The sequence below is a fragment of the Lottia gigantea genome (genome assembly GCF_000327385.1).
Source record: "Lottia gigantea unplaced genomic scaffold LOTGIsca_15, whole genome shotgun sequence".
Lineage (NCBI taxonomy): Eukaryota > Metazoa > Mollusca > Gastropoda > Lottiidae > Lottia > Lottia gigantea.
The window spans coordinates 2,750,828-2,764,055 of NW_008707797.1; the positions used below are offsets into that span (position 1 = coordinate 2,750,828).

Here is a 13,228-nt window from a genome sequence, read left to right on the forward strand (position 1 = left end):
GGGCTGTTCCGTCCACTCCCTCTGCCAGATCCCTCATCAGAAATTTCAAATCCACTGCCGATGTCTTCTTCACTGGTATAAACGACACTACCATCGTCATCCCTAATCTGTTCCACTCGCAGAGTAGGGGCTGTCAAATGGGAAACCCCATCCGGCTTCTTGTTATCCTCGTGTTGTCGAGGAATGTCGTGTGTTGTGTCATCATTTTGCGTCGTGTCCGACTTAGATTGAGATTCTTCGGACAGTGACATGTCCGACACGATTACTTCTACCTCATTCATTCTGTCGGCAAAATCTCAGACTCCCAGACTTCCCAACTTTGTCTTTTTTCAGATGGAAAATCTTTCCAGATTGTTTCTTGAAGCCGTTGAGATCCGTGACTTCTGGTTTTCTTCACCGACAAACACGCACTGATCACCTCGCCAGACTCGTTGTGACAAATCTATTTTTATCTTTCAATGACGTCACCAACCAATCAAACTATTGATGACGCGTGTAAAGAATTGCGTGAGGCGATAGAAATATTATCCAGTATTTGTTAATCAAATGGAAGTTAACCGATAACGTCTGGATAACTATTCTATGGTTAAAGGTGTGTGGGTGTGAAAAATAAATCATGAATGAAAGGTTATAGTTTTGTGAATGTGATGAAACGTAAAATCTCGTGGTATAAACAACCCCGTTTTGCTGAATCAACAAAAGGAGTTCCGGGAAACTCTCGTCTGATTTCTAATTTTTTAAATAGTAACCATAGTAATAGTTTTGGGGATGTTTAAGATTGGTTAATCCATTCAAGCTTCATCAAGAATAGTGCGACACAGAGATAAAAGGATAAATGGATACGGTACCAGAAGGATATGTTTTAAGATATTCCCAACTATCTACCCCCACCCCCCAAACACATACATCACCACCCATTTGACACGTATGACATTATTATTCCTTCCTCTGGAGTCGATCAGTGGATATATTCGGTTGTAGGGGGGTAGAAGATATATAAATTTATATTATTCAATTTATCTTCAACCTCCATTCTTTTATATTCTTTATCTTATCTTAAATTATCTATCGAAAGATTATAGATCACACCCGAAATTTGGTATGGGAAGGGTTTAGATGTATGATCATACCAGTACACAAAATAATGTGAAATCTTCACTGAAATCCCATGAATCGTCTGCTTTGAAATCTATTCTTAAATGATTGGCATGTAAATGAACTTCCTCAACGGACCAAGTCAATTCGAGAGACTGGATAATCGATATCAAGCACTTGCTAAAATTGATGCGCATCAAATATTATTAATATGGAGACGCACATTTTTGTATTAATGAGTTTATGTTTTCTGCTTTGAAAATATGAACTGATTTCAATTTCAGCACTCCATACGAATGATATTACGAAGAAAACTAGTTCCTAAATTTGTATTATATTTGTCTACATACAAATGTTGCGCATCATTGGAATATTCAAGATGGCCGACTCAGAACAACTTGACACTCTGGAAAAAACAATTGAAGGTTTAGAACAAATTGTTTTCGGCTGTGTCGAAAAAGATGCACATTATCCGAAGGTATATTGCATGGTCTTTGCGTTTGCCGAGTTTCGTTGAATTCTGTTTGATCGTTTTAGTAGAATTATGAATGCAACCAACATGAGTCATCTCCATCATTCTCAACAATCATACCCCCCGCCCTACCTTTTCACTCAAACTCATTTCATTTAATTATTTGTACATGTCAATACCATATCCAAGTAATTAATACGGCACATATCAAGAAAAAGGAAATTTTAGACAGGTTGATCAAATAATAGAATATTGATTGAATTTTTCTTGCATTCTGCCTTGGTAAATAAAACTTTAAGATGGCAGTATTCTTACAAATTTTCTGACTGGCATGCTAGGAAGTTGTGATATAGTCTTTTTCTATTTGAGCATTTGGCCTTATTACTTTATATTTATAAGATTCGGAAATTAGCAATATCATTTTTTAAGATAGGATTTTCTACTTTGTATTTTTAGTGATAGACAAAATATAACCAATTTCCTCCATTAATTATAATATCACTGTTATACATTTAAGTCCATAGTTAGAGATAGATTCAGAAAGCAACCATATATATTTTTTATTATATGATATACACTGAAATATTTAATCAGCCCTGCTTGATTGTTGATTGTTTTTATTTTGAATATATGACAATGTTTTTGTGCATTTTGAAGGACGATTTTGTTGCATGTTTTTCTGTGTTTTGTTCTAATTTGTAACCTTGTTTATTTGACAGGTTTCTGAAACTAAAGTTCAGGTAATGTATGTTTTTGTCATGTAAATGTTAACATTTTCTTTTAAATTATTTAAATGGTTTATTGTGGAAGGGGATTAGTAAGTGACATAATTTTAAATAGATTGGGTTAGGTGCAGAAGAGTAGGATGTAAAACTCCATTCATTTCATTACATTTAAATTGCTTGGGATTGGAAGGGATAAGAAACTGACACTTGGCCTAATATCAGATCAACTGTTAACATAAAAACACTGGTCTTGGTGTTGGGTGTTATAGAAGATATTTACCTAGAAGCACTGGCCAAGGTCATCTTTGTGTAACGATCAATACCAGTATGGCCTCATTTAACATTTTTTTGACATTTTTTGCGAAAGGAACAATTTAAATCAAAAAATATTATAATGATTTTCAATTTGGTCCAGACACAATGTCATGGCCTTGTTATTTTCAATTTGTCATGATATGGGAAAGAACAAACAGTCGTCCTGAGTTGTTTTTTGAATTTTAAATATGTCAACAAATGTTGTTGCAATAAACAACAACTTAAAATAAAGGTGTGACAAGCTATGGGTGTAAATTGTATTGATGTCATAAGACAGAAAAACTGTTAAATGTACAAAGGGACAAAGGGAAACAATAAGAATGATTAGGGATAATTTATAAAGACTTGTTATCTAAGGTTTATTTTGTATACTTTTAAATTGTTAAATGATGCAGGATGTCTATTAGCCATTACCGTCAGGTCCCTTGTTTGTCTTTGCGCAGCTGATGCCTTCATCCATATCAACCTAAATTGTCAATTTGTACACTAAAAAATCTAAGATTTCAGTTAATTCTATGTTGACTTGTCAGAGAGTGTAATTAGAGAAATTCAAAAGCTACAATTAATGGGTTGCTCCTCATCACATCATACCAGGATAGATCAACACAACTATTAGTTTCAGCATGATTTTACAAAGTAGTTTATTGTTTCACATAACTGCATGTTTTCATTATTAACTGTCCTATCTTTTAATCTTTAAAAACATTCATTTTCTGTTGAATTTCAAGCATTATTGCAGTAAATTTCAGTTTCCATCATTTAAAATATTTTGCATGACAGCTTACCTTTAGTTAGCAACTGTTGTGACTGAACATTGCTGACTTTTTTTCTGTCAACTCATTTTTGAACATTTTTTTTTTGTGATCAGTGTGTTTATCTAAATTTGTCAGTTTGACATATCTTTTAGAGTGTCCACAATCCATATACTATAAATCTTATAAAGATAGTTTGGTAGCTATATTAATACCATTGACTAAGTTATAAGGTCAGGAAAAGAGTCAGCAAGTTTTGGATAAGAACAAAATTTAAATTTGTCTTTTGGTGAATATTGAATGAATATTGTTTTCTATTGTAGTGTATTGATAGCTTGTTAGAGATCAACAATAAAATATCAACTTCTGTTACTGGCAAAAAAAGAATTCCTAAAGCTTTTACTAAATGTAAGTTCAATAAATCTTTAATAAGATAAAAGTCTGGCACACAGACCTATCTTTGAAACATCAAGGTTTTTGAAGGCATCAAATTATTTCTCATCTTATGCCCACATTTTCTTACGATTGGCACCCAACTTACTGTCTATTGTTGTGAACCACCACACACTAGGCAATTTTTGTTGTTGACGAATTTCTTATAGGTGTTAAGTAATTGACTGATAGTGGCAGGTTATAAGAATACAATAAGAGTTAATGCATAGGTATTGCAAAAAAGTAGGACATCCTTTCAAAGCAACTCTATTTGCTCAGTGACTAGGCTTTTTCCATAGTTGGATACATTATGTATGTATATGCTAAACTTAGAATTCGAAACATGTTTTATTTCAGTAAATGAATTAAAGTTATCGTTAGACCCTGCCTACACAGATGAGATGACTTTATCAGAATCAGCTAAAATAGATACAGTCCTAGCAGGTTGGTAGAGAAGTCATTATTTTACTTTTAACAGATACCTAGAACAATATCTGCCATATGTGGTTCTGCATGTATTGTATTGCAATGATTCTGTTTTTGTCTATTGTAGAAGAAGAGTTTTTAAGAGAACAAGCTAATAGATTAGACACCATGCAACAACTAGAAGAGATGATCAGCAGTGAACATATTAAAGGTGGGTTCTACTAGACTCCTTTTCAAATTTTCACGTCATGAAAAATACCTGTAGTTTGATTAAACGGTACACCATATTTCCTGAAATGAGACAAACATTTTGATGGTGTAAGGATGGCTGAGCCTACCAAACCCAAGCCATTATATTAGGAAAAAATTATTTTTTATATTCCATAGATGGAACAGTTCCAGCCTTTGTCTATATTGAATGAATATATATTTTGTAATTTCAGCTGTACCTAAATTTTCTGGTAAACTTCATGAATTGAGTCAAGTTCAGATTAAACAACAGGTATAATACTTTATTTGACTTATTTCAGAGCCTAGGAATTTGTTTCTTAATTTTGCATAAATATTTTTTAGGATTTTGTGATCTTGTGCTGTATTGAAATATGTATACATCTTTTTGCAGCCTTAAAAGCAAATCTTAAAAATTACCAGAGAATTTGATTCAATCAAAGCTCTTAATTGTCCCTTCTTTATGAATATGGTTTCATTTTAGGACCAGACAGCTTTGATAACAGAAGAAGTTCAACAAGCATTAGATTCTTATAATACTATTGTATCCTTTATCATAAAATTACTTTAATTAACCAATTACAGATTTCCATATGGATTCAATAACAGTATAAAATCTTTTGGGCAAAATTGTTTTACTAGCATTGTATGTCAGTTTCATCTAAATTTGATTCTTCATCAGTTAATATATTAGTTTTATTGATGAAACCTTGTGAATCGTATTTCACAAATCAAAAACCCACAATCTTGAGGATCCTTTATCAGCTGATCTCTGATCAAATCTTTTGGCATTGATGTTTTCTGATTTATTTATATCCATGTTTGTCTAGGATAGATGAAAGATGATGTAGTCTAGGACATCAGACTTTCTTTTATCAAATATTTTACATGATTCCTTAACCAGTTACTAGATCACCCTGCTGTCAAAACAGTTTGCTAAATGGGATGAAATTGTTACAAACGCAGAAATAGCAGCCCAGAAAAAATGAGAGACATTGTAACAAAATAGTGCAATTTTGAATTATCTTTCCTTGGTATGGTGCTTCAAACTTTGTTATTGAAACCAAATTTGTTTGGCATTTAAACAATTCTTTTTGTTTCATTGACTGCTGTTAGATCTATTTCAGTTATGTGTTAAGCACAAGACTTAACTTGTGTAAGGTGTTATAGAAGAAGCACTGTTCTCTCATGTGTAGAGACCATGCTTAACGGCATCTCAAAGTAAAATTATAATTTGAATAAAATATGTTACTAAACTTGTGTAGGACTACGAACATCACAAATGCTATGTTTAACTATAATTTGAATAGACTAAGTCTTACTACAAACATCACAAATGCTATGTTTAACTATAATTTGAATAGACTAAGTCTTACTACAAACATCACAAATGCTATGTTCAACTATAATTTGAATAGACTAAGTCTTACTACAAACATCACAAATGCTATGTTTAACTATAATTTGAATAGACTAAGTCTTACTACAAACATCACAAATGCTATGTTTAACTATAATTTGAATAGACTAAGTCTTACTACAAACATCACAAATGCTATGTTTTGATTCTAGCAATTGTGCTGTGACAAACACCTTTGTTTAAAGATTTAAGAGAGGGGCCTCTACAAAAGAGGCTTTAAGTTATTCTTTATGTTGGTGTACTAGTATTACTTATAAATATCTTTGAACATTCAGTGGCTACATTGAGTAGAATTGAAGACAATTTCTTTGTTAATTTATTTATTGTATATATGGAAATAAAATATATTAAGAGTAAAATAGAGTTTTTGCTGTCCCTGTGTTACATCAATGCCTTGTACACAAAAGTAGTGCACAGGCTATGCAAGATTATCAGAATTCCGATTTCTCAATTTATATACTCTATAGGTCTTAACCTACCCAATCCTAACCTTCCCCGTGCCATGCCATGTCTTTCTTTCTTTCTTATGGCTTGAGACAAGCATTTGTAAGGGAATTTTGCAGCCCTTATAAGCGATGAGAATGACTGAATATAGTAGTATTTTCCGATATACGCTGTGTTATATCAACTTTAGCCAATACGTAGTAAATATACACCAAAAGCAGCAACGGATCTCTTGCTATTTGGGACTGGTTCACGAAGACTACATTTTAGAATAGTCCACTATTAGAAAGGTGATTCAGTCTGCCAAATTATTACAAAAAGCGTCTAATTTAGAAAACCGCTCTTCTGAATGGTTCTCAAAAACTGAATTTCTTAAAACACTTATCCAGAGTTATTTTTCCATTGATTGATGAAAGTTTCCTTCGAAGAATAAATTCTTTACTGCAAGCTGGCATCTCTATATTTTGGCAAATAAAAACTTCCAATGGCGACCGTGGTACGTGTTGCATCACAGTGCTTAAGATTAAAAAGTTGTAAATTTTCACCAGTTATTCAATTTAGACGATATTCCGCCATGTCAGGCCTGTTGATCGAGGATTCTAAATATTCATTCCTGAAGGAACTGGGCCTGTCTGGGAGTAATCCAGGAGTTTACAATGGAACTTGGTTTGGTAGCGGCGAGGTAGGGAAATTTTTCTGACAAAACTCACATGTTTTCTGAATTTCTGCGTGTTTGGAATTGTGTCATTGCTCTTTCTGGCTAAATATAATCCCTGTGCAATCACTGTAGTAAGATTATGCACGTTTTTGCATCAATTTCGTCTCAGTTGACAGATGGTAGAAACTTCAATGAAGTATTTTAAAGGTCAAGGTTGTATGTGGGCGTGGTTTAGAGTTCATGTTGTATTTTGATTGGTTAATGCTTTATTTTGATGATGAAATTGAAATGAATGATTTAAAACTGAATTTTTTGTTTTAGGAAATCACCTCCTATTCTCCAGCAAGTAATAAACCAATTGCCAAAGTTACTCAGGTAAATAAGTGTTGTTTTTTTCTATGAAACCTGTGTATAAATTAAAAACTTCGATTGTCACAAATGTTGAATTGTGAAAGTTTTGCAAGTGTTCTGTAACATATCACAGTTATGAGAGGCAGCCATAATTTTAAACATTAATAATAATGTATTTTAGGGCAGTGTAAACGATTATGAAAAAGCCATTAAGTCAGCAGAAGAAGCCTGGAATATTTGGGTAGATGTAAGTACGTCCATGTATCTCAATCAGAAAACTGACTTTGAACATCCCATTGTCATAAAAAAAAACATTGTTAGGCCTCTATGTAATATCAATGATAGAAGGAGGGAACAGAATAAAGATTAAAATGATAATGATTAACAATGATAATATTAAAAACTAAATCAGGAAAGGGTGAAATAGGAAGCCATACATTATTGACGTGCACCCATCTATAAGCCTGTTTTGTTTTCAACTTTGTACTTATAAACAATGAAAACGAAGCACAAAATTAAAATTTCAAGGACGTTATTATAATATATTTTTATTTTACCCCAGATTCCAGGACCAAAAAGAGGTGAAATTGTGAGACAAATGGGTCATGCCTTAAGAGAAAAATTAGTGCCACTTGGAAAATTGGTGAGTTATTTTGTTTGTAAATCATATACCTTGACATTGTGAAGATGAAGTTTAAGAGGACAAGGGTGAAATTTGAAGAAAATGCAACAGTAGAATATTGTTATCAAATGTATGTTTATTGCAGGTGTCTCTAGAAATGGGTAAAATTCTACCAGAGGGTATTGGAGAGGTCCAGGAATATATTGATATAGCTGATTATGCTGTAGGTTTATCTAGAATGTTTGCTGGCTCTATCTTCCCTTCAGAACGTAGGTTTTTACTCCCATTTTTATTACCACTGTTTCAATTTTCATCCAACTTTGATCAATTCTTAGGTTTCATCAACATTTCTACCATACCTTGAGACACAAGTTTAACAAATATGTCATGGATTTCTTTTGTCATTGTCATTGTTATTCCTGAAGGCTCTGTATAATTGCATCAAAGGGAGAAAACTCTTAACTAATGCTCAATATTTTAAGACCACAATAAAACAGTCTATTATCTTAATAAAGAAAAGAAAGAAAGAACTATTTTTAACAAGGATAACAATTAAGTTTCACAACAAGGACACTGTCTACTAGCTGGTCCTAGCCAAGCCTATGAGGGTTAGTTGTTAGTGAAGAGATTTTTTATTATTTTACGATATGACTGGTTCTGGAGTTGATGAATGATATTAAACATTGACTGTATGATGTATATTTGTAGGTCCAGGTCATGCGTTGATGGAACAGTGGAACCCACTAGGTATAGTTGGTTGTATCACAGCGTTTAATTTCCCAGTGGCTCCGTATGGATGGAACTCAGCTATAGCTCTTGTTTGTGGTAATGTTATGTTGTGGTAAGTAAATACTCTACTCAAGCAATGTGGATTGGCTGTATTATCAGATTAGAGCTAAAGGCTGGCAAATAACCAGTGTCTACCAGTAAAGTCTGACTGAAACTCTGGGGTTTTGACATAAATATGTCTGTCCTTCTTGATTTGTCTATATTTCTTTTATGACTTGTTTGCTACAATTCTGTTTCAAATGTTTACTTGTTGCAATAATAACTGTTAAAATTATATTATGCTGAATCACAGAATCAGAAAAAATTGGTCAGAATTCTGAATGTTTTTTGTTTATATTTTAGGAAAGGGGCTCCATCAACACCATTAACTAGTGTAGCTGTCACAAGGTAGGGACAAAAATGCACATTCCTATGCTCAATCAGGTGGATATGAACAACATGAATTACTCTTGGTGTAGTAAAGAATTCTGCTGTCAGTAAAAACTCTTACATATTACATATTTCAGAACTATTGACTATATTTTAGAATCCTAGGGTCAGTATTAGAAGAGAACAATCTACCCGGTGCTATATGTAGTATGGTTTGTGGTGGAGTAGACATAGGGTCAGCCATGGCTAAAGATGAACGAGTTAAACTTCTTTCCTTTACTGGCAGTTGTCAGGTATAGTTGTCTTTGTGATTTGTGATATGTTTTAATTGTTTAGTTACCCCTTGGCTGTTACATTTTATAATGATCACTCAGTACTCATAGTTAGCCTCCTCATATTAACCCTGTGTTTACCAAACAAAACTTTTAAAGTTACTTCATGATTTAGTCAAATGAACTAGCCACTTTGCTGTAACTTTTCTAATCTTGGCAGGTGCCTTCCAGCGTGACGATATTTTTTGTGTTGAAGCTTCTGTGTTCGTAAATTTATATTGTTCAAACACTGAAATCCTAGACCTAAATTTGTTTTATGATATATGAAACTTAGCTACAATGATGCTTTTTTTTTTCCAGGCTGGTCACGCTGTTTCTAAAATGGTGAATGAAAGATATGGTAAGATTATCTATTATTAGGGATGCACAATAAATTGAGACAGAGTGTGTTTAGTGTTTAGCTGGTAATTGAAAAGAGTGGGCTTAATGCTGCTGACAAAATATTCCTTGTTGCACAGCAATGGTCATTGAAAGTCAAGCTTGATTTCACACCAACTTATGTTATGTTTGATTTTTTCAGGTAAATTTTTATTAGAATTGGGTGGAAATAATGCTATTGTAGGTAAGTATCTTCTGCATATTAATATTGCAATTACCTTGTAGATGTAGAGATCATTAGCATCTTGCCTCTGCTGGTGGAGAAGTCTCCTCTTAAAACTGCTGTTAGACCCTTATATTTATTCTAGCTTTTAAAACCCTATTACTCTTGGAGTGTGAGACCACTATTCCAACAAACCTGATGCCAAAATTGTTTTTAAACAAAATATTTTTACTTTCGTTTTCATTTTGTTTGTGTCTTATCTTCCAGTAAATGAAGATGCAGATGTAGACATGGTTGTCAGGTCTGCTGTGTTTGCCTGTGCTGGTACTGCAGGTCAGAGATGTACAACAACCAGACGCTTGGTAAGATGTATTAACATCTAGTCTTCCAGTCTTTCCATTTTATGTGGTGGCCTCAGTGTCTGTTATTTTGTGTCATGGACTGCATCCCAGTATATATAATGATTTATTGATTTTATTTGCCCTTATCAATGATGCAAGTCAGAAGCAACGTGGAAATCCTAGCTCAGAAAGAACAATAAACCAAGGCCCTGTGTAGATTGAAATTAGAAATCAGCAATTCTTACAAGTCAATGAATTGTGATTGTAGATTCTGCATGAGAAAGTACATGATGTTATAGTAGAAAGATTAGTTAAAGCTTATCAACAGTTACGTATGGGAGATCCTCTCGAGGGTACGTTATATTCTAGTCACAATGTAGATTATTGATACCTTACTCAGCTGTCAAACAAGCTTATATATTTGCCCTCTCATCCTCAATTGTTCGCTTTTCAAATGCCTAGCAAAATTTTCTTCAGAGTAATATCAGATGTGATAGTGGTCCATCCAATGTTTGCATAATTTATTTAATTGTATTGAAACTGAAAGTCAGATTGTAATTCTAAAAAGTGTTATCTATTTCAACTGATGTAATATATTTAAAGGCACTATTCTAATTCTTTCTTCAGATGGTACGTTAGTGGGTCCAATGCATAATGAACAAGGTGTCAATATTTATAAAACAGCAGTAGATGAGGCAGTAAAACAGGGGGGAAAGATTGAATGTGGTGGCAAGGTAAGTCATTTGACCATTTGCTTTGTCTGTATGCAATATAATGCCTAGTCTAAATATTTATTTTAGCTATCCATAGCACTTATCAGAATCAATTCCTATGTCTGGTTCTCCTACATTTCAATGAAAAAGCACCATGCCAATTAAGACCTATGGCATTTTTAAGGCGCCAATTGATAAACTGTTCATGTTTTATGAATGGATTTTGAAGATCTATTTTCCCTTTCTCCAGGTTGTAGATCGAGCAGGATTTTTTGTCGAGCCAACGATAGTAACAGGTTTAAAACATGATGCCCAGATTGTACATAAAGAATCATTCGCTCCTATTGTTTATGTTTTAAAATGTAAGGTAGGTAAAATACAATCTCTAGACATTGTTGAATCATTTTTCACCAGTTTCTGCAATCGTAAAAGTTTCAGAAAAACTAAAAAGGTTTCAATATGTTGATTAATGACAAGAAAAAATTGATAACTGGACAGCGGGATAGCTTAGTTGGATTGTCTTTGTTCTGTGAGGCTGTAGGTTACATTCCACAGCAATTCCATAGCATGTGCTTTCGTTAGTTGGCTATTTATTAAATTTCTTTGAATTTGTGTATGTGATGAATAGTAATGGATACAAACATCTTTGAATATGGACCTCATTAATTCTTGTGTTGTAGAATGTAGACGAGGGTATCAAGTGGAATAATGAAGTAAAGCAGGGATTATCCAGTAGTTTATTTACCAAAGATCTTAATACCATATTTAGATGGATTGGGTATGTATCTGATAAGTTATTTCCTCATAGACTACCTTCATATTGATGCTGACATTTTACTTGTGTTGACTATGATGTGTGATACATTTCGACTTTATATTTTTCTTGTGTTCACCTGATCCAGATGTAAATGGGTACAGAAAACCCTGAAAATATTATTGCTTAGGACAAGATCCTCAGAAATCAAACTCCCCTTGTAACATAACAAGGTTGGCATGATCAACTTGTGTCCATCTTGTCTCTTTCCTCCCTAATCCCCACCACATTGTGTATCTATTTCCAGACCTAAAGGATCAGACTGTGGTGTTGTTAATGTTAATATACCAACTTCAGGGGCAGAGATAGGAGGAGCTTTTGGTAAGTTATATATAAAATTTGATATTGCATTATTTTAGCCATTTGTATTAGAAACAGGGGAGCTCATATTTCATTAAAAAATACACAGAAAGTTTCATGTGACATCCAGTATAATTTTAGCAATTTATGACAATATACTGGTGACTTAGGCCAGTATTTATATATAGGAGAGTATCTCTAATAACACTGTATTATTGATTAATATGTGTATCATATGATTAATAACACTGTGTATCATATGATTAATAACACTGTGTATCATATGATTAATAACACTGTGTATTATATTATTAATAACACTGTGTATCATATGATTAATAACACAGTGTATTATATGATTAATAACACTGTGTATTATTGTAGGTGGAGAGAAACATACTGGTGGTGGAAGAGAATCTGGAAGTGATGCCTGGAAACAATACATGAGACGATCTACTTGGTATGTTATTGTATTCCTATACCCCTTACTATTAACTTCTGTTCCAGGTCTTTTAACCAAGTCCTAATCATTAATTTATTGTGCCTTATGTTCCAAACTTTTATTGCCCCTAGAACAGAGGCTGACCTAACTTTTACCCCTCCCTGTTTATCATTTTTAGTACGGAAAGAATTGCCTGTGAGCCCTTGTGAGAATCATGGCCCCTACTCAGCTCCAATTTAGATTCATAGAAACTGTTAGGCACTCTATTTTTTATTATGATCTGAAGACAGTTTTTGTTATGTTTCACTTTTGTATTTCAGTACAATTAACTATAGTAAAGAACTTCCATTGGCACAGGGAATCAAGTTCGAATAAATCCTGAATCAAAGACTGAAAGATCCTGATATTATACTCTGAATAAAGACTGAGTGGTGCCTTTAACTTACTGATTGACAGATTGTGTCTTCTGATTTGCATGTGCATTTATCATCATATTGAAATTGCCAAAATGAACTATACCAATAAAGACAAGAATTTACTATTGATTAAAAGGAATATCAACTAATACTAAAATGTGCTTTTATATACAAGTTGATGAATAATGATCATAGAATTATGAAAACAAGTAATAACTCATATGAACTAGG

At 33.2% G+C, this 13,228-nt stretch overlaps 2 protein-coding genes across 2 annotated transcripts; both read left to right on the forward strand.

Moving 5' to 3' along the window:
- Positions 1-1,471: 1,471 nt before the first annotated feature.
- On the forward strand, positions 1,472-6,214 carry LOTGIDRAFT_157925 (hypothetical protein; the record flags this gene model as incomplete). Its single annotated transcript, XM_009050515.1, has 9 exons — positions 1,472-1,573; positions 2,287-2,307; positions 3,683-3,767; positions 4,149-4,235; positions 4,345-4,428; positions 4,661-4,719; positions 4,930-4,989; positions 5,357-5,784; positions 6,001-6,214. 8 exons carry the CDS (start codon positions 1,475-1,477, stop codon positions 5,432-5,434), a joined length of 573 nt encoding a protein of 190 aa, XP_009048763.1. The 3' UTR covers positions 5,435-5,784; positions 6,001-6,214.
- Positions 6,215-6,883: 669 nt separating this feature from the next.
- On the forward strand, positions 6,884-12,956 carry LOTGIDRAFT_112613 (hypothetical protein; the record flags this gene model as incomplete). The annotated part of the gene is made up of 18 exons (XM_009050516.1): positions 6,884-6,991; positions 7,289-7,342; positions 7,500-7,565; positions 7,881-7,961; positions 8,086-8,209; positions 8,649-8,781; positions 9,072-9,116; positions 9,256-9,391; positions 9,731-9,770; positions 9,951-9,992; positions 10,239-10,333; positions 10,581-10,665; positions 10,940-11,046; positions 11,276-11,392; positions 11,706-11,803; positions 12,087-12,160; positions 12,524-12,599; positions 12,902-12,956. 18 exons carry the CDS (start codon positions 6,884-6,886, stop codon positions 12,954-12,956), a joined length of 1,536 nt encoding a protein of 511 aa, XP_009048764.1.
- Positions 12,957-13,228: the final 272 nt, after the last annotated feature.